We start from the raw sequence: 27,117 nt of genomic DNA on the forward strand, positions 1-27,117 counted from the left end.
CTTTAATTCATCTAGATGTTAATGTTAGACATATGAATTGTTAGAATTAATATATTGAATATGAACATTACACTTGGAAAAATATACAAGGTATTTATGTGATTAGTCACAGTTTTTCCTGTGTTTTATAATACATGTAAGAGAGTGACAGTTTTATGTCACTCTCTTCGTGTTACAGTTATGCCGAATATTTTCAAATAGATTTTGCTCATGGAGATGTACACCTTTGTATTTCCAAGTCTTTTTAAAACCAGTCATAAAAATTTAAGTTAATTGTACATTATCCAACCAAAGCTACTATGTGTGGGATCTGAAAATTCATTATTTCAGTGGTCTCTGGTGGTAGTATCAAAAAAGACACTGTGGCAACAGACACGAACTTTAAGCCACATGATAATACATGTGTGTTTTTTAGCACATGTATACATTCCCATTCAATACATTTCTAAATTTTCAGAGTTGCCAGAGGATTCTGATTGATTTGTTCTCCCAGAGTGTTGCTGGCAGGTATATTATGAATTGATATCTTCAATTACCTTATTTAATATTACCTCCTTAAATTCCCTTCAAAATTAGGCTTAGGGCAGTTTTTTTTTTAAAGATTTTTATGTTTATGTGAAGTTATTCATTTTTATAAATGCTCTATAGGGTTGTATTTAGTATTAGTGAATGTTAGTTTGGTTTAAAATAATTTCTTTTCATTTGCTTCAGCATTTTTATAGCAGCAGCTAGCCTTTTGTTTGTGTTTTGTTTTTTCCAAATCGACGAAGCCAAATTTGCTCAGAGGTGTGATGAGTGCAGTAGTGCAATTTGTTACAGTTTGAGAAGTGATGTGAGTTGTTGTATGCTGAGTACAAGTATGGGACATCTTTATTGTATCTCAACGCTCCTCGATTCTGGTGTACCAGGAATGACTGTTTTAAATGTGGGAGACAAGTGTTAGCTTTGCAGCAGAGTGTTAATGTGACAAATGCCTCTAATTGTCACACTTTAAAAATTGCATATCTTATAATGCATGTTATTAACTTGATTAGTATAGCACCTTTCAAAAACAGTGTTACAGAAAATAAAAAGAGTAAAAACTGTACAGAGAAGACGTTACACGAGAAGACAGAAAATGATAGAAAATAAAAACAACAAACAACAGGAGGATCCATCATGAAATACCTCAGAGTTATGATGGATTGAGCTGTTTAATAAACTAAAATTTTTTCTTGACCAAATGTTGGACTGCACATGTGTCTTCTAGTTACTGTGCACACGACCACAGTGCCTCATCTGTTCACCACTGTGCCTCATTTATCGGATCTCTAGCACAGTATTCGGTCAAGAACAAGTACAAACTAATATAAGAAACTCTAACCGTGGTTCAGTCATTAAAATCATCTAATGAGAATAATTTTAAGAATATTTGGCCAGGTACAGAAACTGTGGATAGTGCCAGCAATGCAAACTCTCCAATTGTAATACTTACAGGAATTTGATATCGCCAGTCAGAATAAAAATAATAAGTCAGAAACTCTTGCCGGCTGCAAATAATACTCTCATACTCCTCTAAATATGAAAATATAAGCAGCTTCTGTGTAGGTTTGTTTACTTGGGGATTTGTTTTAAAGACTCTAATATATTTTCTGAATTTCGTTCTTTTAGTCTGTGAGTTCTTCATTTACCATCATACTTTGTGGAAAATCTATACTCATTCCATTTTGGAAATGCACTACTGAATTCCAACTTTGCTACAAATTAATATTCAGACTTTTGCAACGGAAATTATATGCCATGCCAAATAAAAACAAAAAACATTAAACAAACAAACAAAACAAATATACCAGCACTTAATGATAAAACAATTGGGCCAAGGTGTAAGTGAGAGCATAAAAACTGACATTGTGAGCTAACTATATGATAAATATTTTTAAATTTTGGGGGACCATTGATGGGATCACAGCAGAAAAGCAGTGCTTAGAAATTAGCAAATGATTTTTGGGGGAATCCTTTACAACAATCATGTGAACATATCACCCTGCAGGATACATGCATTTGGTTGAAGAATGTACGTTACGCGTACATCATATAACCTTCTGACTGTATTATCTTCTAAACTTGTTTCCAGTGGAATCAATTAAAATCTGGTAATGACCTCTGTTATTCCATATTTTTAATGGATTTTTAATTGATTAATGCATCATGTATCACATCACCAATTATATTGTCTGAATTTGGGAACATGTTGGGATTGTCAGACTGTTTTTTTTGTTCCATGACCACACAGAGAACTGGTACTGTACTGTACTGTACTGTAAGTTACATGAAATATGTTATTTCTGATTTGATGTAATTGTACAGTATGATACTGTATTGAGAGCATACTAAAGGGTGATTTTCTGAATTTTTTTTTTTTTTTTGTCTCCAGGTCTGTTTTATGTTTAAATATTTTTTTTCCTGTTGAATATATAAGTAAAAATATCTTTTAAAAATTTTGCCTTAAATCTGTCTTGATTCGTCTTATAGTGAGAAAGACAAGACAAAAATTCATCCATGGGGTGTATGTCGGGTCTTATTAATCTTAGAGAAAAACGCTGCACAATTATTTATATTCAGCTGCTCCTCACTCTGCATCTCATTACCTAATCTTCATGTTGTTATTTCTGTATTACTAAATTTTTTTTTGCCACATCTCTAAAATTAGTTTAGATACTGCTCATTATCCCCATATGACCACTGAGATGTTGAGGTTAACTGTTTTATTTTTTATGTCATGTCTTCCATCCTTGAAGTTTACTGTCTCTGAAGGATTCAAATTTGGATCTGTTTAAGTTTGTTTTATAAGTATCAATTTGCTCAGTAGTGGTTATTAATTCTGGTGGCCTGCGTTTAATTTTAGGTCCTACCAAGTACCTCGTAAACCTTTTTCATGGAAGATATTTTGACATGTCACAGTAGAAAAAAAATCACAGGTGTAAATAATAAAATGAATGATGCCTGAAATGTATTTAGCTGCCTCAATTTCAGGGTCCTGGTTTTGTGCGTACTGTCATGGTTTACTTGGACACTGTAAATAACAGAGCCCTCGTGTTATTAGCAACACCTTTGCTTTTCCCACCTAACCTCTGTAGCACAAAACAGGCATGATACTATATCTGCAGGGTTTTGATGGGCTGTCAATTAATACCAGCAATTACTTCACGAGGAGAGTCTGGTCTTCAAAACTCAGTTTCACCTACTTTTTATTACGTTTTCTAGTAGTCAAGGCTGGATTACCAAGCACACAACTGCCCAGGTCCCCTAGACCCTAGAAAACTTCATACAACGTTGTGTTATTCCATCATAGGAGAACTGTACAGCAGAGAAACGATTATTTTCATTATCAATACATTGACAATTATTTCAAATAATCAGTTGATCCCTCAGTGTATAAATGTCAAAGAATAGTGAAAAATGCCCATCATTATTCTTTTTTTTTTTCTGTCCAGGAGTCAAAAACCAAAAGATATTGAGTTTACTATGATTGAAAACTGGCAAATAATAGCAAATACTCACATTTGAGAACCTGGTACCAGTACATTTTTAGCATTTTTGCTTGGCATAAATGACTTATTAAAACTGGTGTGGCCTAATTGTGATGGTGAATACTGCATAACTGCAGCGTCCGTAATTCGACTCATGGCTGGGAACCTTTGCTGCATGTCATACCCCTCTGTCTCCCTATGTTTCCTGTCTCTCTCAAGACAAAAACTCCACAAAATGTTCTTTAAAAAAATAAAAAGACTTAAAGAACATGTACTATGGGGCTCAATAAGGGGCCAACAAGAAATCTTTGCCCCGGCGCCCCCAAGGAAGGTTAATCTTGTAGTAGTAGTTGTTGTAGTAGTAGTAGTTGTTGTTACTCTGGTTTCTTCTAATTTAAAATATAAGGTAACTAAACCAGTTATATTTTACCAGAGCCGTCGATTCTTAAAACCTGCACACTTCTTCAGTTCGTTTCATTCGACAGCTTGTAATTTTTATTTCCTCTTGCATCATAAACAACAAATGTGGCCCGCGCTCTGCTGAAGGGGTCTCCATGGTAACGGCCCGAACGCAACCGCTAGAATCTTCCCGGCCACGTGGGGGCGCTGTCTCGAGCTCGACCCCATCCTGTCCAGCAGCTCCGCTGCCTACGTCACCACATTTCACCGAATGCGATGGAACGTCGCGGAGAACCGTGAAGGTGGCTTCCAGAAACAGGTAAGCCGAACGAGCGGTTCGCTCAAACACACGGTGTTTTTGTGTCCGCGGCGTTCTCCAGCTTTACGGTAGTCGGACAGAATGGCCGCAGTAGCTAGCGGTGGCCCCGAGGAGTTACCGGCTAACTTTACACTGAGTCGCTTGGCTGTTTCTTCCGCCGGTTGATGTGCCAGCTTGTGTGATGCTGAAATCTGTGTTCAGGTGCAAAATGAGGGCAGCGTCTCCTGTGCTCGCATCGTGCGTGGTTCTGTGTCTCCTCCTGGGCTTCGGCCAGGCAGCCAGACAAGGACAGGACATCAAATGTGGAGGTATGTGTCTTCATCTCCGCCGCATGCTCTGTCAAGTCAGAAAAGTCCTAATCTCGGTGTGTCGTCGTCTCAGCCTGCAGGGCTCTGGTAGACGAGATGGAGTGGGCCATCTCCCAGATAGATCCAAAGAAAATGATCCAGACTGGATCCTTCAGGATCAACCCGGACGGTAGCCAGTCCATCAGAGAGGTGAGGCTGCAGCAGCACAGCCACGTAGGAATCTGAGTCCAACCACTCTGTAGGCTTAACTACTGCTGTACACAATGAAGTAGTACTTCACGTGAATTTTGAAGCAGGGTTTGTTTGTTTTTCATACTGAGATTAGGTGCCACTGACCTTGGTCACAGTCAATGAATTTGTTCTGTTGCCAATAATTGGACCTATGACAGTGTGACCAAGTGAAACTTGTGTCTGCAGCATCTGTGTCAAAGAATGTCAAACGCTAAACATTGCTTCTTTTTTGTTTAATATTCTTTTTTTTTTTTTATACCGTACTTGATATAGACAAAGATCTGTTTTCTGCTCCCACAACTTTCAGCTGATGCACTTGAGAACTTTGCCTTACTTTGTGAAATTTAAAAAGATTTTGTAGAAAAAAATACTTAGTAATTAGAGGTAAAATGTGTAGTTAAAATACACTTCTACAAGTGACGAGAATGTGTGGATGTCAGCTTGGCTGAGATTTGAAGTGATAAGTACATTTTTACTTAGTAAATAAACTGTAGACAATAGAAATTAAGTGTTTGGGTGAAAAATTGAGTTATAAATATGGTCAGATTAGTGTTACAATGGGATCTGATTTGAAGATAGGTTTGGCAACGCTAGAGAGACAAAAATCAGGCAGGTTAAATATTATTGTCAGCTGAGTCATAATTTATAGTAGCCAAGAGACTATGCAAATAGACCAAAAAGAAATAAAGAAAACCTCTTCACCTCTTTGACAGCAAATACCAGTATGTCAGCTTTAGGGTTGAGAATCAAAAACAAAACACAATATATGTGTGAAGATAAATAAAGCATTACCAAAATATCTGGTGATTTGATGCAAACCAAGGGAGAGGCATCACTCAAATTAAATCAGGAAGGTCATTATAAAAATGTGATACCAAAGACGAGGTATCTCTTTAACAAAAATATAATTGGAAAATGTCAAAAAATAAAGACCAAATATCCTGTCCATGTTGGTTTGACTGTGTTGACAATGTAGAGAAATCTCACGCCCCCTTTAATCCGGAGGGTTTCACGACCTTTGATGCCACCAGGTTCCTCTGGCTCGCTCAGAGGGCAACCTCCTGGAGCTGATGGAGAGCGTGTGTGAGAGGATGGAGGACTATGGCGAGCACACAGATTCTTCGACAAATAGGAAGTCCTACGTTCGGGTCAAATCTCGGAGCGGGGAGGCCATGGACCTCTCAGAGGCCACGCTGGATTCAAGAGTTACATCCAGCTTAAAATTTGCAGTGAGTACAGCGTCCTGTTCAAGAAATTACAATGAACTGTACCAAAAGACAGACACAATTCACTGTATTAGCTCTCCATCGTTGGGTTTTAAAAGTCTTCAATTATTATGCGTATTTGTGTGTAACCCACCGCCTAAACAATTTATTTTCACTCATTTCTGCAGTGTGAAACAATTGTTGAGCAGCATGAAGATGAAATCATTGAATTTTTCGCTCATGAGACCGATAATGTTAAAGACAAACTCTGCAGCAAGAGGACAGGTACGTTTTCAGCTCACCTTTGTTATGCACATGACTGAGGTTGAATTTTTTTTTTTTTTTTTTAAATGGTGAGTCGTCACCCTATTACACACGTGTGATATGTGGATCTACAGCAGTGACTGTATTTTAATGTCCTGTGCGCTCCGCAGACCTCTGTGACCACGCTCTGAAAATGCCCCATGACGAACTTTGATATCACCTCGCCATGGCTGCCGTCTCTCCTCAGCTGAAATGGAGACACTGGGTGCTGTTTTCAGGTGTCACTTATCACCGGCTTACGCCATGGCAGTTGTACAAGTTGTATACAAATCATTGAAATCTGTAAAACAATAGAAAATCCACCTTAAAAACAAAAAGGGTTTTTCCTGTGACCATGGAGAATTTAAGGACCAGTTTGCCATTTTTTGGCCACGTCGCTTTGCACTATCTTGTCACTTGTTTATATAGTGTAAGTTATTACACTTTTCAGGTTTCTGTTTCTCATATGAAGGCTCTTGTCTTGTCTTCAACAGGTAAATCTGAAACTGTGAAACAGCAAAGATGAAGTTAGACTTCAAAGTGGATGCAGGATTTCTTACAGCATTTGATGTATATACAGTAAGAATTCCAATTTAAGACAAATACATAGAGATTAGGTTGAAATTTGGTCAAGTGGTCCTTAAGTCCATATTCATGCACACTGAAACAGTGCCTGACAAAGCTACGCAGAGTTGCTTTGATGTCACTAGTAACTGAAAAAAACAAGTGTCATTTGATGCCAAATTACTTACACACGTTCAGTTCTAGCTTCAGTAGGGAGTTTTTAATTCTCAACAATATTTATTTAACAGTCCATGATCACAAGAATAACTGATGACAGTTCTGTTTGTTTGTTTGATTTTTTTTTTTTTTTTTGGGTTAAGAGGAAGTTAAAGACCACAAATTACAAAGTACATTATGTAAGATCAGGAATGAAGATGATTTCAGATTTGAGTGGAATTAGTTCCAATGTAGTGCAAATGAGAAAATGTTTGCAGAACAAATGTTTCCTAGGTAGCATCGCACTACTCAAAGGACCAATCCTTTTTATTCACTAGTAGAAGAACCTCAGTATAGTCATTGTTGTTGTGAAATTAATTACAGTTAACGAACTGATCACACATTTTCCACTAGAGAATATTGGCAACTGAATATTCATTGAAAGTTGCAGCAAAGTCAAAAAATAAAATGAATGAATGAAAGAAATTCTAAGTACTGAAAAACTTCACCCACCGCTTCCTGTAAAATTATGAATTCAAATTTGACTTTGTTGCCTCTAGTGTCCTAAACACTTTCAAACGATCCCCGGGACTTTTATTTTTGTCCATTAATTTACACACCATCCGGAGAGTGTTACATGAACTACTGGAATCTGTTTTGGTTTCAAAGAAAATTAAATCCTGACAAAAAAGTATTGAGGTGTAAAAGGTCTGAAATGTTGCAAACAGTATGGGTTAATATTAACAGTAATTATGTCCGGTAAAAAAAAAAAATCTGCTTTCTCTCCATGTTGCCCTTCAAATCCAGAGAAGAAAACTATCTTTATACCAAACAAAAAAGCATAAAATAAGAATAAGATAGTTGGTCAGTCTTAGCTTCAGGAGCAGGCAAATGACAAGTGTTATTTTCAATAAACACTACCAAAACCAGCTGCAATCCCCTTTTATTATGATATTTAAAGAGTGTTCTAAAGTTTAGTTTTCTTTATTCTAGTAAAACTGAACTCTAATGTATTTCTACTAGAGTGTACTGTCGTCCATAATTTGGTCTTTAAGGCCTGGATAAAGAATCACACTCAGCTGGAAAATCTTCATGTTGTAAGGCCAGGAGGTATATTTGGTATCATTTATTTTACAGTGTGTGAAAAAATTAACTTTCCGTCTCATGTGAACCTTGTACGTTTTCTGCATCTGTTGTGTCTTCAATCAATTGAAATATATTTGTAAAACATCAACATGAGTTTACCATCTAATTTGTAAGTTACAAGTCATACAACTTTAACAATAAATTACTTAAATCATAATTTGGCATCACTAAAATATTACATATAGTATATTCTGATTTTTGTGCATAAACCACATACCAAGTTGACAGATATTTATAACAGGCAATGAGCTTACATTTTTTGCTGTGAAATTTTGAGACACAGTTTTGATAATCATGTATGTATGCATTTTTCCTTCCATTCTGTTGGCAAAGTACTTTCAGGCTCAAAAAGCACCTGAACCCTGTTGATTAGATTTAGTTGCTCTAGTTGCCTTTACATAGCATCCAAATTATTAGAAAAACAAAAATTAAATAAGAGTCTGATAATAACCATTTAACATCATTAAGATCAGCCACTTACACAATTTTTCACATTTTTCCCCGAGAATCTTTAGTGTAAATGTAGTATGTGGTAGAACAAATTTCATTAAGAGGACACACATAAAGTAGCCAATCCTTTTTTATTACGTCATAGTTGTATTCAGAAAATGGACTGATGACAGAAATTAAATTACTGAAATGTAGAGTGATTATATTATGAGAAATTAAATATAAAACTAGGAAGTGATTTCCAGTTTACAAAAGGTCTTGTTGGGTTCATTTTGAAGCTCTGTTTAAACTCATTTTTGTTTATTTTAGGACACATAAACATTCCACAGAATTTTGTTAATGCATTCCATTTTTTATTTACTTAAAATACATAATAATAGCTGATTTTTGCCAGAAACATCACCACACCATGAAACTACACCAAATAATTAAATCTTTTATTCTATTTATTTTCATTATCACACAACTGCATATTATGGTAAAACAAACAAAACAAAAAAAACTTTTCTAGAGATAGCAAATAAATATTAATCTAGATTTGAAGAAAAATTGCGACAAAACTTGGTTTACAGGAATAGTTTTGTAGAATAAATAGTTGGTTGTGAATATTTTAGATTTCCCTACTGTCAAATTCCTACATTTCTATAACAGTAAATGCATCACCAATGAGCCAACAAAAATAAAAACTAGAAGATTACATTAAAAAAATACTTCATTTAAAAACAAATTACAATTTTGTTAGATGTTTAAATAAACATATTGGGCCAGTGTTTTGTGTCTCATATGTTACAGACTCACTTTCCTTCCCCAACAGTTGTACAATCTGAATTTATGACTTCATCCGACACCCCAGCGACCTCTGAGGGTGTGAAACCCTCCTCTTCTTTTTCTTTTTGCTCCATTTCCGTCAGTTCCATGACCTCAGCTGTTCTAGTCTCCACTTCAACTTTGCACTCCTCATTCAGGCAAAACTCTTTTGTGTCTCCCTCGTCTAGCTCATCCTCTCCCACTTCCTTAGCTGCAGTCTCATCTTTTACTTCCCCAGAGCAATAATGCTCTCCTTCAGCCGTGGAAAACTCCTCACCGGTCTCTGTCTTGCTTTCTTTCACAGCATTAGGTGGCGTTTCCTCAATCTCGCCTTCTTCTGCTATTATAACAGTGTCTCCAGAGCTGCGGCTGCTGGTGCTGCTGCAGGACAGTGTGTCTTCTTCAGCAGCTCCACTTGGCTCTTCATGACATAGATCCTGCTCTACATCCTCAACACTTTCTGTTGAAACCTTACGTTGCCCTGCTTCATCAAAGACTATCCTCTCAGAGTTCATGTTTAATACCACATCTGGGCAAACCAAGTCCTCCCCTATGCTGTCTGGATCCGACATCTCGCTCACTTCCTCCTCTTCATTCTCAGAGTCAGGAGCTGTATGTTTCCTAATGCGATTTACTGCATCCCACAGGGACTTGGGATACTGGGGCTCTTCTTTGTGGGGTAAGTCAAGGCAAACACCTTCACCTCCCTCATGAGGGGGAGTACAAGCGCTGGGAGCCAGATTTGGGGCTGATTCAGAGGTAAAAGAAGATGAAAACTGAAGGGATTCCTCACAAGAGTCAAACTTAAGAGGAGGAGGGACAGTTTCTGGGATATCAGCATCAGCAGTGACAGGATTTAAAGCTGAGGTACAGCCCCTTTCCAGAAGAAACATGGGCTCCGTGACTGACTTGTGTGCTGCATTTGGTGGAGAGGGAATCTCGGAGGGCAAGAGCACATCTAAAGGTGATTGAGACGCCTTGCAGTCTGAGTCTGAAGGTGAGGGAGAAGGAGAGTCAGAGTGTTCAATCTGTGGTTGGGTGTCCTGCAAAATTTCAATTTCTATTTGAGTTTGACAGTCTGTAGCATTTTCTTGGGGTACTGTTTGTTCCAAAAGACCTGCAGGATCCTCATTAGCATCTATTTGTGACTGCTCTTCAGTCATATAACTATCCTTTACACAAGAAGCATCTTCTTCTTGGCCATAATAAAATTGTTGCTGCAAAATTTGGACTTCTACTTGACTGTCAGTTGCATTTTCTATGGATATTTCAGATGTCTGTAGTAAAAGACCACTGGCTTCTTTTTTTGATTGCTCTTCAGTCACAGAACTCTCATTTACATTGGAAGTATCCACTTCTTCACCATTATCAAATTGTTGAGGCAAAATTTTGACCTCTACTTGAATTTGACTGTCAGTTACGTTTTCTTGGGATATTGTTGTTTCCAAAAGATCTGTGGAATCCTTATTGGCTTCTTGTTGTAGTTGCTCTTCAATCATATAACTTTCTTTTACACAAGTAACATCCTCTGCTTGGACACATTTAAGTTGTTGCTGCAAAATGTTGACATCTGTAGCACTTTCTTTGGATATTTCAAGAGTCTGTTCCAATAGGTCTGTAGGATCCCTATCTTCTTCTTTTGTTTTTTGCTCATCCATGAAGTTTCTCTCTTCTACACAAGCAGCATTGTCTGGTTGTTCATATTCAAATTGATGCTTTGACACCACCTCCTGGTCCTCAAGGGCCTCAAAGGCGTCAGTGATCTCATTGATTATTAGCTGTGATGTTTCACCCTCCTCATCCTTATCCTCAATGCCAGACATCGTTTCTGCGGTTTGATCTATTAAATCAAGAGGAGGAAGAGGGCTTGAGGAATGATGTGTATTGGGAGTGGCGCTTGGGGAAGATTCATTAGATCCAGGGGGAGGAGGAGATGGCAGTTGCTGTGATGATGTGTAAGGAAGAGGTGAGTTTTCGGGATGGGGAGCGAGGTTTTCAGCTGTATCCAGTGCAGCCAACTGGGGATCAAGACCTCCTTCTGTGTTCAACTGTGAGATATATGAGAGAGCAGGAAGGTTGGAGTGTGAAAGCAAAGACAAATTAGGGAGGTCTTTGGGTGGACTGAAACACTGAGAGGGATCTTGAGAGGAGATGTCATTTTCAACAGGCTGATTTTCTTCCGGACTCTGCTCAGTTGTTCCCTCTTCACCAGTAGGTTCAAGCAGATCATCATCAGCCATTTTAGTTTCCTGTGATGCTTTGGTGTCTTTTTCGAGTTGGGAGTCAGTGTCTTTCTCTTCGGACATATTAGACACCTGCTCCTGAGGTCCTGCAAAATTCTCACCAGCTTCATTTTTCACCTGATCCTCAGTATCATCACTCTCTTTCAAACCCCTGGCATCCTCAGTTAGGTCAACTTCTAAGTGATTCTGTAACTGTTCCTCCTCTGTTGTGTCCTCTGGGAGTTGTTCAGGTGCATCATTAATATAATTTGTTATTGTAGAAGGTTCAACCTTCTCATCCAGCTTTTCAACACACGGGTCAGGGAATGATGTTGCATCTTCAGGCTGCTGCTCAGTGACGCAGTCGTGTAGAGGGATACCTAGGATTCTTTCGGCGCGCTCCTCCAAGGTTTCCTTTTCAGAATTGGAAGATGACGGCATGCAGGGGAATGAGATGTCACCTCCCTCAGGTACCTTTTTCTCCGAAAGATCTGATTCTAGGTCAGTTTCAGGCCTGTCATTTAGCTGCAAAGGGTTTGTTTCTGCATTCGGAATCACATCCTGATTCAGCTGACTATTTGATTCAGGAGAGGAGCTGGATTGAATATCAAGTGGACTGTCTTCAGTGTGTGTTGTGGAGCCTAAATAGTGAACGTGCTCTTTCTTTGGTGATGGAAGCAGCTCCATTTTGACAACAACACATGTGGTGTCGATTACAAGTAGACCCTTACTGTCCTGAGATTGTGTGTCTTTCTCGATGTCCTGTCTCCTTACTTCAACGTTGATTGGATCACCTGTAGCAATCTCTTCTTTGTTGTGTGGACCATGTGATTCTCCTTCCTCGCTGCTTGCTTTCAAAAATGTGGATGAACTCTCGGTATCAGACCTGCATGTGAAACTCGGCTGCCTCCACAAAGGATATTTGACTGACACAGGCTGTACTGACTGTGCAACTTGTCTCCCAGATGTAGAATTTGCATTGTTTAAATTATTTTTTTCTGGGGAAACAGCACCTGTCTCTGCTTTGTTTGATGGATTATCTCCAAGTGTCTCACTTTCTACCCAGGTTGGCGTCTCCTTCTGTTTGGCTTTGAGATTTTTTGCATCAGACGTATTTGACTGCTCTGTGACTGCCGGTGCTCTGAAGTCTACTTCATCTGCAAGCTTTTGTGTTTGATAAATGTCACCACTGTCCCTCAGACCTTTAGAAATCTGTCCTAATTCTGTGCTTTGAATGTTTGTTTGGGAAGTGCAAAGTGGCAAGGATGGTGTTTCTGTGGTGCCAGCTATTCGGGACACCAGGCAGAATATGGTCATCCCACCTGTCTTTTTATTTAATCTGAACTTCCTTCCTTCAATGACCTTTGAGGATGTTTTCTCATTTGCCTTTGCATTCTGAACTGCTTGTATTGTCTGTGGATGTTGCAGAGACAACATACACTCCTGCTGCATGTGTGTTTTCTGGACACTGATAGGACTGCCTGCCTGCAAGGCATCTGTTACCAGTCCTCTTTGCTTGAGTCCATCCAGCTCTGCACAGGTTTTATTCCCTTCTGGTTTTGTAAAGTCCTCTCTCTCTCCCTTCCTCTTATCCTGCAGATTTACAGACACATCCTGCTTTCTGAGTATGGGTTGCGACCAGTAGCTTTGTCTCTTACCTTCCTGCTCCCAGGTGGTGTCACATTGGTGTATTACAGCTGAGCTTTTATGTGGGCTGTTATAGGGAGGAGGAGCAATATAGCCAGGGGGTTGGCTAAACAACCTCCTTTGGTAGCCTGTCTTTTCTTTAATGTCCAACATGTGGCTTGTGTCAGGGGCAGGAGCTTGTGGTAGATAATAGGTTGGAGTTTGCTGTCTGCTTCCTCTATCCCACACTCCTGATTCTCTGATGTCTGCAGATTGTCTGGCTTGTTGCAGTGCTGCCACCTGAGGAGCTGCCCCACTCCTGCTGTCCCTCTCTGGAGGCTTGCTGCTCTCCAACAGGCCCTGAGAGGAACCCCTTAACTCTGCCTCTATACGTCTCCTCCTCGGAAGTGAATGGCTATACCGAGCTGCCCAAGCCTCCAGCTCTCGATAGCTGCTGTCGCTCCTCTTAGTAGACACTTCCCTGTTGTAGCGAGCAGGACTACAGGGCTCCCACCTCCTCTGCCATCCCTCCCTTGGAAATCCTCTCTCGTATTCCCTCGCTGCTCGTTGAGCCGCTATCCACTCTCTGCCTCTGGCTTCATGTGGCTGATACTCGCCCACGTCCTGATGCTGCTGAGTGTGACGGTCCAAAATAAAAGGAAAGTGGGAAGAAGCTGGGGCAGATAGTTCTGGGTCCGTCCAGTTGGTGAAGTCCTGTGGAGCCCCTCCTGTTCTTGATCCTGGTAAAGTCCAGTAACTGGACTCCCTGCCTTGATCATGCTGCTCTCCATAATAGAACGGATAATGGGTTGCCTGGTGTCTGTCATGATAGCTGTGGGTAAAATGGTGGGAAAGGTGTACATTAATTCAAAAGTATCAAATATATCATTTCAGCTCACTTTGATATGCTGTTTTTGAAGAAAATCTTTCCATGACAAGAGGTTGCTTTTAAGAGCTCTGGTATCACTTAACTCTGTCTGTATGATATTTAATAATTGAAAATAATGTGTTGATAGAAAATCTGCAGTTCAGATGATAACAGTCACATGGAACCATCATCTGCAGATATTCCAAATACTGTATTTTCAAGTAAATTTTGGAGTTAATCAAGGGTTGCATAGAGCACAAAGTACACGTGCAACTGACATTTTGTCGAGCAATTGCTTTCTGTCACAAGATGAGTATCAATACTGGAGGCAACAATCGAGTATAAAGTCTGTCAAACAAGCATTGAAAAAAGTCCAATCTTTTATTATCAATAAATGAAACTGAACTGAAACAGTTTTCATAGCACTAAACTCACTTATGTGTACAATTTCTCCCAGGAAGAGTACCAAATTTGGCATATAGAGGTGATTGCCCCTGATACTCAGGCCAGAACTCCATCATTTGGTCTGATACAAAGATCTGAAACATGGAAAAAATGATTATATATTTAACTTTTTTATGCATGTTCAAAAAATTCATAAAAGGAAAAGATCTAAAAAGAGATGTAAAGAATGTATTTCTTTAACAGTAAATGTGACGTAATTTATTAAATAAAAACAAGTTTATAAAAAGTTTCATCAAAAATGTAACAGTATTTAAATAAATAGATGAGTAAATAGATAGATAAAGGGATAGATGCACACATACAACACGTACCTTCAGCTGCTGTTTTCAGATTATTGTCCTTAGTGCTCATGAGGTGATAAGGTCTAATGAAGTCAAACAGGACTTGTGTTAAAAAGGGTGGTGGTTTTCATTCCCCCTTCCACTATACCCCACCCGCACACACACACACACACACACACACATACACACTTCCTGTCACTGTAAGCCCATCCTCCTCTCATCTAGCCAACATGCCCAGTTCAGATACCACAGAGGAATTTTTTGATCAGATTTTTAGAAATAAGAACTAATAAAATAAATATAGAACAAATGAAATCATAAACAAGATTTTGACTAATGTATAGGGATTAAGTGTAATTTTGTTGTCAGGCTGATTATGATAATAGAATATTTCACACCTGAAATACACCTAAGTCAATGCTCACATAGCTGCACAAACTACTTTTGAACAAAAATGAGATGAGAAAAACTACAAATCCTTTCCAAGTGCACAATCAATATTTAAAGTGGCAATTTCAGTTCTTTGGAAGTTTTATCAGTCCCAATGGCACTGTGGTCAACATCACCACCACTTCCTAGCAAATTTTCATAACTTTTACCCAAATACTAATGAATATCAACAGAAAAATTGATCTGCACGTTGCATGACACTCTCGTGGGAGGTGCTGGGCGTGATGGCGAGGCAGACTCTGCATGGAGATAGGGATCTGTTGTTTTGTCGGCTGAATTGTAGCAGAGGGAGAGATGGGCAGCGGATGGGTTGTCTCCCTTTCTTTGAAACTCTCCAGCGTAACAAACAGGCTTTCCTTTTCTGAACAGAAAGTCTGTACATCAGCAGAGAGCAGGAGAGAGGGGATGAAGTACGTACAGACAGCAGGCTGCAGGGAGGACAATCTGTTGATGTTGACAGAAAAGTTGGAGGGGATGGGATGAACTCTGTTTTGGGTTTTATATATATCTCAATAAAAAAAATAATGTGTTGAATATTAATTACCCATACACCCAAAAAATGGATGTAGGATGAAATAGATTAAAAGTGGCACCGGAAACCACCTTTCCAAAACCATGTCTGCAGTTTGTATGACCCTCTTTAAATAAACACATCCAGAATGATGGTGTCTGTGAAGCTGCATGGTGCTTGACAGTGACAACTTGGAATAAATAGGCAAGGGATAAATAGAAGAACTGAAGTCTCCAGTCAGGTGATTAGGAACAGGCCTCAGCCTGTATCTGTAGGAGAGCAGCTTTGACTGTTCGCTGAAAAACAACTTCACAGATCTCCACTGCTCATGCCCATTGTATGCAGCACTGAACTATATTTCTCAGTAATTTTCTATAAAGCAGTAAATTACTGATGATTGTTTTGTTATTTTGGCATTACCCAGCCAAAATCTATAAATCTACGAAAATATAACTTCAGGCACATTTTAAAGAGCATTACCAGATCATCAGAATACTTAACTAATAAGGACAAAGGACACATTTCATTATTCAAGACATGTATTGTAAAAACAGTCCCTGGTGTAAAAAATGAAATATGAATAGGATATTACATATATGTTAAGTAAATGATAGTACTCTTAGTAATACCCATATAAATATATAAATAAAACAAAACCAATGGACAACTAAGGAAAATGATCCTTTGATCCTTTCTTTCTAAGGAGAATTCACTGGGAGTAAACAAATTAAGCATAACAAATTGCTGCATGCATGATAAAACACATACTAAAAGTAAAGAGAGTGAGTATCATCTGAATCTCTGTACTTTTATTGTGCAGCAGCAGTTGATCTTCTCTTTCTGACAGATTTGTTTTACAGAATGCATTCACTGCTTTCATTTACTTATTAATTTTTTCAGAATTCTCTCAAAAGGCACCCAAGAAACCAGAGCCATAACTGGTGTTACTACAGTCACAAATCGTAGTCCCAGGCCTGTAGACAGCTGTCCCTGTCGTCACTGGTCTGTTCTTAGAGATGCCCTGTAGATATTCATGTTTTGTTTGTCATCACGATGCACAAGCTCCACATTAAATCTGCTTGGTAGACAGTCCTCGTAGAAACCTGGAGTCCCGTGCTCTTTCCGCATCTTGGACGAGAGATATGCCACAGCACCATTCTTGCACAAATGAGTCAGTGTCTCCACAAGCAGCGGATAAGTCTCTGGGAGGTAAATTATATCTGCACAAAGCACCAGATCCCAGTCAGATGGGAATTTCATGTGGTCCTCACCCCAGGACAGTGGGAGGACAGCGGGAGGATGGGAAGGCCAACCACTGGACGGCATGTTAGCTGAGACGTTGGCCTGCAGCTGTGGGAGAGCCACAGGGAGGTCTGTGAGGGTAACAGCCGCACCTGAAAGGATACAAAAATTTGATTCCAATGTGTTGTTGGAGAAATACTCACCTGAAGGTCGCAGGAAAATAAAGATATGTTGTACACACTGCGAGTATACACACAAATACATACACAATCTGTATTCAGGTACAGTAAACTTGTTAGAAAAAAAATAATAATTTTTTGATTAAAAAAAATCTCAGGCTATTATGACCACTGTGGTAAATGTACAACACACCACTGGCACGTCAGGAGCAGGTTTGCTGTGTGTCTGATGGAGGCAGCAGTGAGCCGCATACCGTATCCGCCTGAAGGACCGAGTCTGGATCGGGCCACAAACTGTTGCAAGTGCGAGGGAACATGCGAGTGAACGGAGCCGAACGAAAGATACGAAAAGAACTTCTCATTTGCACACACAGCCAGGCAGGGAGGGTTCGGGAGGATCTCACAATGTCACTTCAAACCATTAACGTGAATGTAGTCCAGAGCACACGGCATACCGAGGCGTGCTGCCAAAATGCCGACCACCCCGGTCCCCGCTCCCAGCTCTATGACGCGCTTTCCCCCCAGCTCCACGGACTGCTCCTCGAAGTAACGGCACAAGTGTAACGCCTGTGTACAGACAAATACACATCCACTATCATAACACAAGACTCAAACTTGGTTATAACATTTCTACACTTAAATAGCGAGTGACTAACTGACGCCGAATGCCCTTACAGCTTCCCAGACCGGCGCGGCCACGCCGAGGTTGGCCCCGAACACCTGTCTTATCTTCAGCTCCTCACCGACCAAATTGTACAGGTTTTCTTGAGAAAATGTCTCGGCAAACAGACAGTCGTCCACGGGAAAAGGGTCGTCTTCGTCCCCGACACATGTCATGGCTGGTAGTGAATAAAATCGGTTAATTATCGCATTTACTCTGTAAAGCTTGCTGTGTTTACGTCGGCTGGTCGTCTTCCGGGTCAGATAACATTATCGCCAACTAGCATGTCAGTTTGATAAACAGCGATAAGTCAGACGAGGAATGTAACACGCTTGTGCGAGGTCGCCGCGAGACGACTAGAAAAAGGACGTTTGTTAATTGTTAATTTTTTTCGGTCTTGCTTTTGAAATGCTATGTTGTTTTCCAGTTTTGTCGTTTCTGAGCGTTGTGTGTTTAATTGGCTGTAGGTTTATTTAACCCAGCTAGCTATTTAGCTCGGGTTCTGTTTCGGCTTTGTAGTTTCAGCCTGCTCTCAGTATAAAGAGAGAACGAGAGAGAGAGAGCTATGAATTACAATGTCTTACTTTACTATTAACTTAAATAATATTTATTATTTACAAGTCTTGCAAATATATGGTTGTACGAGGCTTTTAATTTGAAACGTAACACACCCAGACATAGCTTCCGGGTCAGAGAACCTGTCAGATACCCTAAAATTGATTTTCCTGAGCAGCACTGTCCATCACCCGCAACAGTTAATTATTACAGTGTAATTAAACGTAAGGTTATATGGAAAATGCCTATTACAATTTCCTTAAGGCCAAGGTGATGTTTTCAAAATGCTTGTCTTGTTAAACCAACAGTCAAAAACCAAGATATTCGAGTAACAGTTCTATAAAAATAGAGAACGAGTAGTTGCTCACAATTTAGAAGCAACAATCATCAGTTGTTTCACATTTTTGCTTGAAAAATAACAAATATTTATCACCATCCTCCATATCAAAATACTTGATAACATGTCTAGTCCATTAATTAACCTTTTTCCAGTTTTTTCCTCTGTTCTAGCTCTGTCCAGAAAGTGACTTGCAGGTGATAAACCCCATGTTTTACAGCCGAAGGGTTGATATGTCTGATATTATATGTCACCATATATGTGGTGAGTTTGTTGGGGAAAACCACCTGCTACTCAATGCTGCAGTTCAAAAAACACAAAACACCATGATGTTCCAGGTTTATTTATACAAAAAAAAAAAAAAAGGTGCCGTCTCCTCACCCATTTTGTTTTGAAAAACAAAACTTAAGTGGAGTACCACTAGGACATAACCATTTTTTCTCACACACAACTTCACATCAATGACAAAGATGATTTAAGAGGTGTATAAAGTGTAGCATACAGATATGTCGGATAAAGCTCTTTATCATTTCATCTTATCAGGCTTTATGCAACACAAAAACATGAATAATTTCCAAACAAGGCCAACTAAAATGTAATGTGTCCAATCTGAAAAGAAAAAACAAAAACAACCTCATAATGCTGTCTTTATACATCTGCTTGTGTTAAACTACATCACAGTTTCCTCAGTGGGATGGACAATAACTATTGGGTTCAGAATTCAGATACACTTGACTCAATATACAGTAATACATTAATTCTGCCTAAAGCAGAACACCTCTGAAGCTCTGAATTATTTGAAGTTATTAAAAAATAAATAATTTTTTTCATCATACATATGACAGTAGTATTACATCCATACACCCCCCCCCCCCCTCCTCTCAGGCCTCAATATGTGCAAACTGCAAGAGTTTTAAAAAGGTAGCACTTAATGCAAGGACCATGAAGAAAAAAAAAAAAACAATCAACTGTTTTAAAATGAGCACCTAATGCCAAGTACAGCAGGTGTGACACAGGTATGATCTTAAAATTACAGGATTACCTCAATGTTATTATTAAAGTTGAGGGTAAAGGGATTTAAAAAAAAAAAAAAAAATCTGGTGTTCCTTAAAACCAAAGGAATATTTTTGGTACTGAATAACTATTCTAAATCATATCTGGTACTGCCCTAATACAAAGGTAAGATAAAATACTGAGCCAGTACATAAATTTAATGTTGGGATGAAAATGATTTTGCAGTAAAAGAAGAAGTACTACATGTTTCTCTTTCAAAAACATTTGTTCTTGTCGCATTCCACTCACAGAAACAAGATGTTTGCAGTGATATTGAACAGACACGATGCATCTTCACACAACAAATGTCACAATTCGAGCTTTCAGTTCAAGTAGAGAACTCCTTGCCTTAGAAATTTAACATCGGCATCATTCTTATACACCACAAAGTGCTTTTTTTTTCTTTTCTTTTTTTTTTCTGTTAAGACACAGATATGTCAACATGGTTGGGTTTGACATACATCCGTCAAAGAGTCTTGGAGCGATTTAGATGCGGGTCACTTGATAAAATAGCCACAGCTCAAACAGATTCTTGATTGTTTCTTTCATTAAAATGGACCACAAAATATCCCAACATAGCCCAAAGTGCACCTGCAAAGAGACATGGAATTCTTCTCGTCGTCTCCTGGTGGATATGAAAGGCATTCAGCTTTGTTTTGAGTAGAACCAAGACCAAGTGCAAGTCCACACAGATGCACAATAAACACCCACACAGAAAACTAACGCCAGAGGAATGCATGACTAAAACTTTGTTCCAAAAAGAATAATAATTAGAACAATGACTATGACAAACAGGATCAAAATGACCAGCATCTTTCTGTTTTTCTTCTGATATTGTTCCGCCTGCAAAGAAAGTTAAAAAAACAAAAAGTCAAATATCATATTTCAGGTGCTTTCGGTTTCATGTAAGGATTACCAGTATGCAATGATTTATGTATTTAACTGCAAAGGTTTGTAGATGTGGTAAATTACACACTGATATAACAACAATTGTAATGTCTTTAGCTTGCTGAAAGTTGCTTTATTTTCCCCATGTGGTTGTTAACGTTCATTATCATATCTAAAATTGCCCATTAGATATATCCACTCTTTAACAGCAACCTGCACTGTACATTTGTGATTAAAAAGAAGGTTAAACTCACCAAACCAAACAAAGTCAAACTGGCAGGTAAAAAACACCGTTACATACAGACAAGAGCATCTTGTGTTTACCTTTTGTAACTGCTTTAATCCATCTTCTGTTTTAACACAAGCCTGCTCCACATTGAAGTCGATTCGGTCGAGAACAGTGCCCTTTAAGAGAAACGGGATGATATTAGTGGACGATATTTTCCATTAATTATTTTAGTTGTAGTTTATTTATTTTTGAGATTTTCTTTAAAATGTATTAGCTGTCTAGTGTAACACTGCAAAACACTTTCCGATTTTCACTTTGCTAATGAAAAAATACCAAAGATTAAATGAAATATGTTACTATCCTGGATGCTCTATATTTCAGAAGTCATTTAGAAATCTTGCTAACAACTACAGACAACAATTTCTTTCTATAGTATCTTTTGGTGAATGGACCGTTATTTAATTCTGCATCAGAATCTCGTTGTTGTTCGAATACCTGTTCAACCACCATTCCAGCTAAATCCCGGAAAATCTCATTCAGATCTGAGATGGACTGCACTATTTGTCGGATCTCCCGCTCTCGTTCTTCCACCATAACTGTGTTCTGCTCCACCAGCATCAGCTGGTCGTCTGTGAAGCCCTGCAAGAAAAGAAAGGAAAGAATAAAATTAGGTGATTTTAGAGTAATACAATTGATATTCCAAATGCAGCACCACCTGAGTGTTAGAATTTAAAAAATAAAGATTAAAATGTTACTTTTATTCTCCCAGACATTCACTGTGCTTGTTGAGGCCATTTCGCATCTTATAGTAGGATAAGTAAAAGGTGACAAAAACCAACGTGAAATATAAGTACAATCGCTAAATTTAAATTTGTACACAACAGAAAATAGTAGAATCATTGAGTGAGTGTGTGGCCAAATTCTGAAAGAAATATACAAAAAAAAAATCTTTTTTGTATTGATCATTATGATAATAGCTAATATTTCTGCTTTTATTGTACTGTGTATACATGGCACAAATGAAGAAAGCCACAGAAGCCACCCACCTTGTCATATAGAGCTAAATCTTCATCCTCCTCCATTAAGGGTCCTGAGTCAAAAAAGTGTTTTGATCTCTCCTCACGATTCTTCATACCTGGTAGCCAAAACAATTGCACAATGCTTAGATGGCTTTAAAACAACATGAAGATGAAAGAGATATGATAAGAGATGACCCTGACAACAGTTCAAATATGTGAGTAGAGACAGTAAGGAATGAGAATTTAACAAGACCAAGACCAGCTACAGTGTAGATCTTACGCTTTAGGTAGCCGGACTGTGTGTGCCTGAAATTGGTGGACAGCTCCTGCAGACTCTGTGCCAGAGACGACACCACGTTTCTCAATAGTCTCTCCTCCTGCTCGGTGCAGTGGCCACAGCGAGACTGCAAACCTGTCACAGCTCGCTGGCATCGGTGAAACATCTGCAGTGAACACAAAATAATTGAGCAAGCAGAAATGGACAAAAGTTTAATTTCAAATTCTTTAACATTAAATACAGACGTCAGTCCCAAAAACAACCGGAGGATAGAAGATCAATTCTATATCATGCTCTAATGAGTTGTTCTCAAGTAGAAACATCTGCAAATTAAAAATGATTGAGAAAAAAAAGTGTTTCCAATTGCGAAAAGCTTAAAAAGGTGTATACTTTTAAGATCTAAAAAAATGTGCAATATCTCAAATACTAAACTGTATAATGAAAGTACCTGTGTGATCTCCTGGGTAGTGATTTCTATGGCATGCTCTTCTTCACTACTGTCGTCCAGTGTCGGACGATTCATATGCTTGTCATGAAGTAAGGCCAGTTCCTTCATCTTCTGCCGAACTCGTGTGATTTCATATTGGATCTGAAGGGCAAAGATTCACAGTTCACAACCAAGTAAAGACTTCATTTTGTACACAAACTACTGGAGGAATGACTGGTTTGATTTGAAGACTTTTAATGGCTAAGTGTATGTGTGTGTTTACTGCTTATTTCTTTTCACAAATGTTATCATAGTTCACAATGCACACAGATGTATCTACATATATCTCATTTCCGATTTAAATGTTTACCTCATCAACTCCCTCTATCCATTTGGGGTGCAGTTTCTTGGTGACTCCAATGGCAGCTTCAGGGTCCAGACTAATTCCTGACACCAGGGCCATTCGATCATCAGCCAACTAAAAAACACAGACAAATAATCCTATTAAAACATTTCATATAATAATCCAACATGATGATGATGGTGCACCATTATATTAATCAAACTCTAGCATAAAGGGAAACAACGGTACCTCATCAAGCTCCTAATGTGATTGGCAGAGAGCAGAGTGGTTCCATCCAATACAGAACAAAAAAAAGGAGAGAAAGACAGAAGTAAGAGAAAGTGAGCCCTGGAAAATCAGCAGTGAATACCAAAAAGGTGCAGGGGCATCCACTCCCACCACCAATATAATTACTTTGAGACAAAAATGATTAATATAAATGGCAGACATGCAAAAAGTCTGGCTGTTTAATTTCTAGCTATTTTCCCTTCATTTACATTTGTCCTGAGATTTTTAGTATGTACAAAATTGGAAAAATAGAGTGTGAATGCCAAATGGAATCATAAAATATCCAGAGACTAATAACAAAATAACTCCACTTTAAACAAATCATTAAATGTAAAAGACAGTAAGAATAAAGACAGCAGAAATGGTTGAGCTTCTAGATCATCTGAGGTGAGAGGCTAATAAGTAATAGAAAATGCTAAAATCATGTAACTGATTGGTCACTAAAACCTTACAGATTTGACTTGTTTTGGAAAATAATGTCTCCCCTTTGTGTCTTGTTTTATCTGGCAAAGGCCCTGCTGCTTTCTGGCAAAGTCAGTTATTTTAAACCTGATTATACAGCAGCTTCAGTAAGCTGAATGTGTATCTTCTAATGGCAAACAAAGTAGGTTTAGTTGAGTCATTGTCTACTGTGAAATGAAATGAAAGTGGCATAGTGATGGACAACAAAGCGACTTGGAGCAAAAAACACGTGACAAATATTTTAAGTTTTCACTTTGATAGCTCAGACTGTGGCTGACTGCTCTAAAAATACAGAAGTAATTCATTTCCAATTCAGACTCAGAATTTTCTTTGCCGATTAACGTACCAATGATTTTCTCTGTGACTTTGGTGGAGAGCGCAGAGACATTTAAATGAACAACATATATGGATGACGAGGACAATGGGACCAAACATACACTGAACACTACAAGACAAAAATGATATTAGACTAAACGCATAATTTTATTACATTACCCTTTAACATCTACTTATTTCCATTTGAGCTACATAACACACAATGTGGTTGGAACAGTGTGCTTAAATGTCCATTAAGGACCGGAGGGAAGGGTGGCTCTATTGCAGGATCTGTTCAAATTTCCTTCCCTATTCTTCAACATGCTTTTAAGAATTTACTTAAGGACACTGACAGCTAATAACCTACTATGCAACATGATGGAGACCTGTTGGGCAAAAAGCAAACTACTGCTCTAAAATGTGGTTATATAAATATCAATGGCAAAGCTAACAAAGAGCAAAAGCAGTTTTTTTTTTTTTTTAATGTGAAATGATGATGTACATAGAGCCGAAGATAAAAAACAGGATGCAACGGTTATATCATCCCATGAGCTCAGGGAGTCTAACTATCCAAAGCCAAATTGCTGGGCTGGTCCATGATGACTGCTGTTGTTCTGGAGGAAAAATGAAGGGGATCGACTGAGAAATGAACAGGTAGCATTTTTTTTCTCTCAGTAGGAGAAAAGACAGGCAGCGTACGAGCAATTAATTTGCAAGAACACAGCAGCTGCATGAACAAGTATAAATCAACTTTCACAAAATGTTCCCAGCTCTGGAGTACCAGGCCACAGCACCACTACCAGTTTCTCTTACCCTGAGCCTACTTGTAGTTGTTGTTCCTGATGGTCCTGAGGTAAAACCCAGCACAGCACTTGAGTACATTCTGTCATACACAGCATTAAGCTATAGCGCAAACACTTCTCGAGAGCTGTAAAATCTATCGAAAAGGAGCTGGGAAGGAACTGCGTTTGGTAGTTTCACAAAATTGAACAAAATGGAGTTTTAGTTGACATTGGGCAAGCTGATAATGTTAAGAATAATATGTAGTATCTTTGCCACAGAAGAATTGGGAAGTGAGGGAAAATGAAGGCTGTTCTTGATAACTGATGACTTCTAGTGTAATTCTGAATGACAAGCAGTTCTTATCAGGTGTCTAATTCAGCCTTTTTCCATTTTCCTTTGGATTTATTGGGCAGAATTTCCCAGAGTGCATGAAAGTGGGAGGTGGGCCACCTCGCCTGAAAAAAGACTCCTTCTGCTAACATCATCAATAATACCCTTTTATCAAATACAAAAATAAGACTTCAGGTAAAACGAGAAGAAATGTCAGTAAATGTCTTAATGTAATGAGTGTGACTACTGTTTAGGTCTTTATCTACTAACTAAAATAATCACAGAGTGATTTGCATCAGGATCTGGGTGGCTTTACCAGGTCAGCTTAAGAATTTCCAGGGAGAAAGGCTGTTAAACCACTGTGCTGCAAGTCAATGAGCAGGACTGGAAATGCATTTTTATACTGTATGTTTCTTACATTGATGTAGCAAAGTACTGCCATTTTTCAGGAATTTAATTATCCAATACCAGGCATTCCTGTCAATCAATCCTAACCAGAAATGATTTCAACTGATTTTCCAGAACATTTTACTACATAACCATACATATCATTGCCACAATACATAATTGCATATATTGTGGTAGAATATTTTATCCACATTGCCCATTTCTATTCCAGAGGAACAATCAATTACAAGTCACAGCCACAATTTGAGCTAGGCTAGATCAAAACACAAAACATTTTTTTTTTTTTAGGATTGAGGAGCATCATATGAACATTAAAAAAAACATGCTATAACTTCCACAAACCCCACCCAATATACACTGACCCCTCTATTCTCATTACTAAGACATGAAAACGGCGCAGACTAATATTTAACTAATGTTATTCCTACATTAAATGAAGACATTGAAAATATGACAATGTGGATGCACTCCCCTCCTACTCCTACTCCTACTCCTACTCCTCCATCACCTCCGTCAGTCCTGAGGTCCTGAGGTGACATGACGGGGCACACAAACACTTCCGGTGGTGAAGAATAACTAGCACGCTGGCACACAGCTGCACCTAGCTAACACATCTCAGTGACTGGCTACATGCAAACACACAGTAAAATGTCAAAACGATGCAGACCACTCACCGCAGCATTGCTACGTGTACTCAGACGGGGGTCGTATGTACTCACTTGCTCAGCCAATATCTGCCGGTTTTGGATTGCATTGTTCCGCATTAACAAGAAGGCATCGGTCAGACGCCTAGTGGCCATTACTGCCTTGCTTGATATCTAAGTTAACTCTGGACAAAGTGCGGATCAGGCGATGATTTATTAAATTATGCCCACAGCCTCTGAGCCGCTGCTAACGCACCGCTAGCTTTAGCTTTGCTTGAGACAAATGATGAGGGAAAACTCGCGAAACAGCGCCTACAGCGGACGGCAAACGACCTCGAGCATATTCATCTGCTAAGCATCTCTAATACTTAATTTAAAAATATGAAACATGACCGCGCGTGTCCTCTTAAAGTCTGGGTTTAACGTCAGATTGGAGAACGTTACTCCACTCTGAGCAGCCCCGGAAGTAGGAAAACGTAAACACCTGCGTCAACTGCTTCTTCTTCTACTCATTGACTGCGGCTGTCATCGCTCACTGACGCGCATTACCGCCACCTACTGCCAGCAAATAGACGGTGATCTGTCTTCTTTAATAACACTAAAATCCAAATCTAATCTGTTTACATATGAGCTCAGCAGCTGTTAAACTTTCAACCATGACTTAAAAGTAAAGCATCAAAATGCATTTTATCCTATAGTTGGACAAAACAATCCCACTTAAGGTCTGATTATTACTAACACACACTGTATGAAACGGTATGTACAGTCGAAAGGTCAAGAAACAGCTACTGAAGTAAGTGGACCTTGAATTAGGATTTTTTTAGTCAAACCATGTTTTGTAAACTTACAGGGAAAAA

At 38.8% G+C, this 27,117-nt stretch overlaps 3 protein-coding genes across 5 annotated transcripts; 1 reads left to right on the forward strand and 2 right to left on the reverse strand.

Annotated features, from left to right (window-relative positions):
* The first annotated feature begins 4,048 nt into the window (after positions 1-4,048).
* cnpy2 (canopy FGF signaling regulator 2) lies at positions 4,049-8,854 on the forward strand. The gene is made up of 6 exons (XM_040158966.1): positions 4,049-4,227; positions 4,429-4,535; positions 4,609-4,724; positions 5,798-5,995; positions 6,160-6,256; positions 6,406-8,854. Exons 1-6 carry the CDS (start codon positions 4,064-4,066, stop codon positions 6,447-6,449), a joined length of 726 nt encoding a protein of 241 aa, XP_040014900.1. The 5' UTR covers positions 4,049-4,063; the 3' UTR covers positions 6,450-8,854.
* Positions 8,855-16,347: 7,493 nt separating this feature from the next.
* Positions 16,348-18,300, reverse strand: LOC120807206 (EEF1A lysine methyltransferase 3-like). Its single transcript, XM_040158967.1, has 3 exons — positions 17,917-18,300; positions 17,697-17,808; positions 16,348-17,214 (listed from the first exon to the last, which is right to left on the reverse strand). The coding sequence occupies exons 1-3, from the start codon at positions 18,076-18,078 to the stop codon at positions 16,817-16,819; spliced, it is 672 nt and encodes a 223-aa protein (XP_040014901.1). The 5' UTR covers positions 18,079-18,300; the 3' UTR covers positions 16,348-16,816.
* An 835-nt stretch (positions 18,301-19,135) lies between these two features.
* On the reverse strand, positions 19,136-26,721 carry stx16 (syntaxin 16). Of its 3 annotated transcripts, none has more exons than XM_040158955.1 (9): positions 26,336-26,721; positions 23,280-23,291; positions 23,058-23,165; positions 22,709-22,849; positions 22,264-22,426; positions 22,011-22,099; positions 21,460-21,603; positions 21,060-21,140; positions 19,136-20,690 (listed from the first exon to the last, which is right to left on the reverse strand). In XM_040158955.1, the coding sequence occupies exons 1-9, from the start codon at positions 26,414-26,416 to the stop codon at positions 20,589-20,591; spliced, it is 921 nt and encodes a 306-aa protein (XP_040014889.1). In that variant the 5' UTR covers positions 26,417-26,721; the 3' UTR covers positions 19,136-20,588. The 3 variants fall into 3 exon arrangements, with proteins under 3 accessions (XP_040014889.1, XP_040014887.1, XP_040014890.1); XM_040158953.1 differs by having other exon boundaries at positions 26,291-26,721; XM_040158956.1 differs by lacking the exon at positions 23,280-23,291.
* Between the last annotated feature and the right edge of the window lie 396 nt (positions 26,722-27,117).

The sequence above is a fragment of the Xiphias gladius genome, chromosome 21, assembly GCF_016859285.1.
Source record: "Xiphias gladius isolate SHS-SW01 ecotype Sanya breed wild chromosome 21, ASM1685928v1, whole genome shotgun sequence".
Taxonomy (NCBI): domain Eukaryota; kingdom Metazoa; phylum Chordata; class Actinopteri; order Istiophoriformes; family Xiphiidae; genus Xiphias; species Xiphias gladius.

Coding starts and splice junctions, on each gene's coding strand:
- cnpy2 (XM_040158966.1), top strand. CDS start 4,064: ATGGTAACGGCCCGAACGCAACCGCTAGAATCTTCCCGGCCACGTGGG. Junction 4,536..4,608: donor ACAGGACATCAAATGTGGAG/GTATGTGTCTTC, acceptor TCGTCGTCTCAG/CCTGCAGGGCTCTGGTAGAC. Junction 5,996..6,159: donor CATCCAGCTTAAAATTTGCA/GTGAGTACAGCG, acceptor TCATTTCTGCAG/TGTGAAACAATTGTTGAGCA.
- LOC120807206 (XM_040158967.1), bottom strand. CDS start 18,078: ATGACATGTGTCGGGGACGAAGACGACCCTTTTCCCGTGGACGACTGT. Junction 17,809..17,916: donor CCGCGCCGGTCTGGGAAGCT/GTAAGGGCATTC, acceptor GTCTGTACACAG/GCGTTACACTTGTGCCGTTA. Junction 17,215..17,696: donor CATTTTGGCAGCACGCCTCG/GTATGCCGTGTG, acceptor GTATCCTTTCAG/GTGCGGCTGTTACCCTCACA.
- stx16 (XM_040158953.1), bottom strand. CDS start 26,416: ATGGCCACTAGGCGTCTGACCGATGCCTTCTTGTTAATGCGGAACAAT. Junction 22,100..22,263: donor ACAGTCCGGCTACCTAAAGC/GTAAGATCTACA, acceptor TTTGGCTACCAG/GTATGAAGAATCGTGAGGAG. Junction 20,691..21,059: donor GATTAAAGCAGTTACAAAAG/GTAAACACAAGA, acceptor CTTTCTTTGCAG/GCGGAACAATATCAGAAGAA.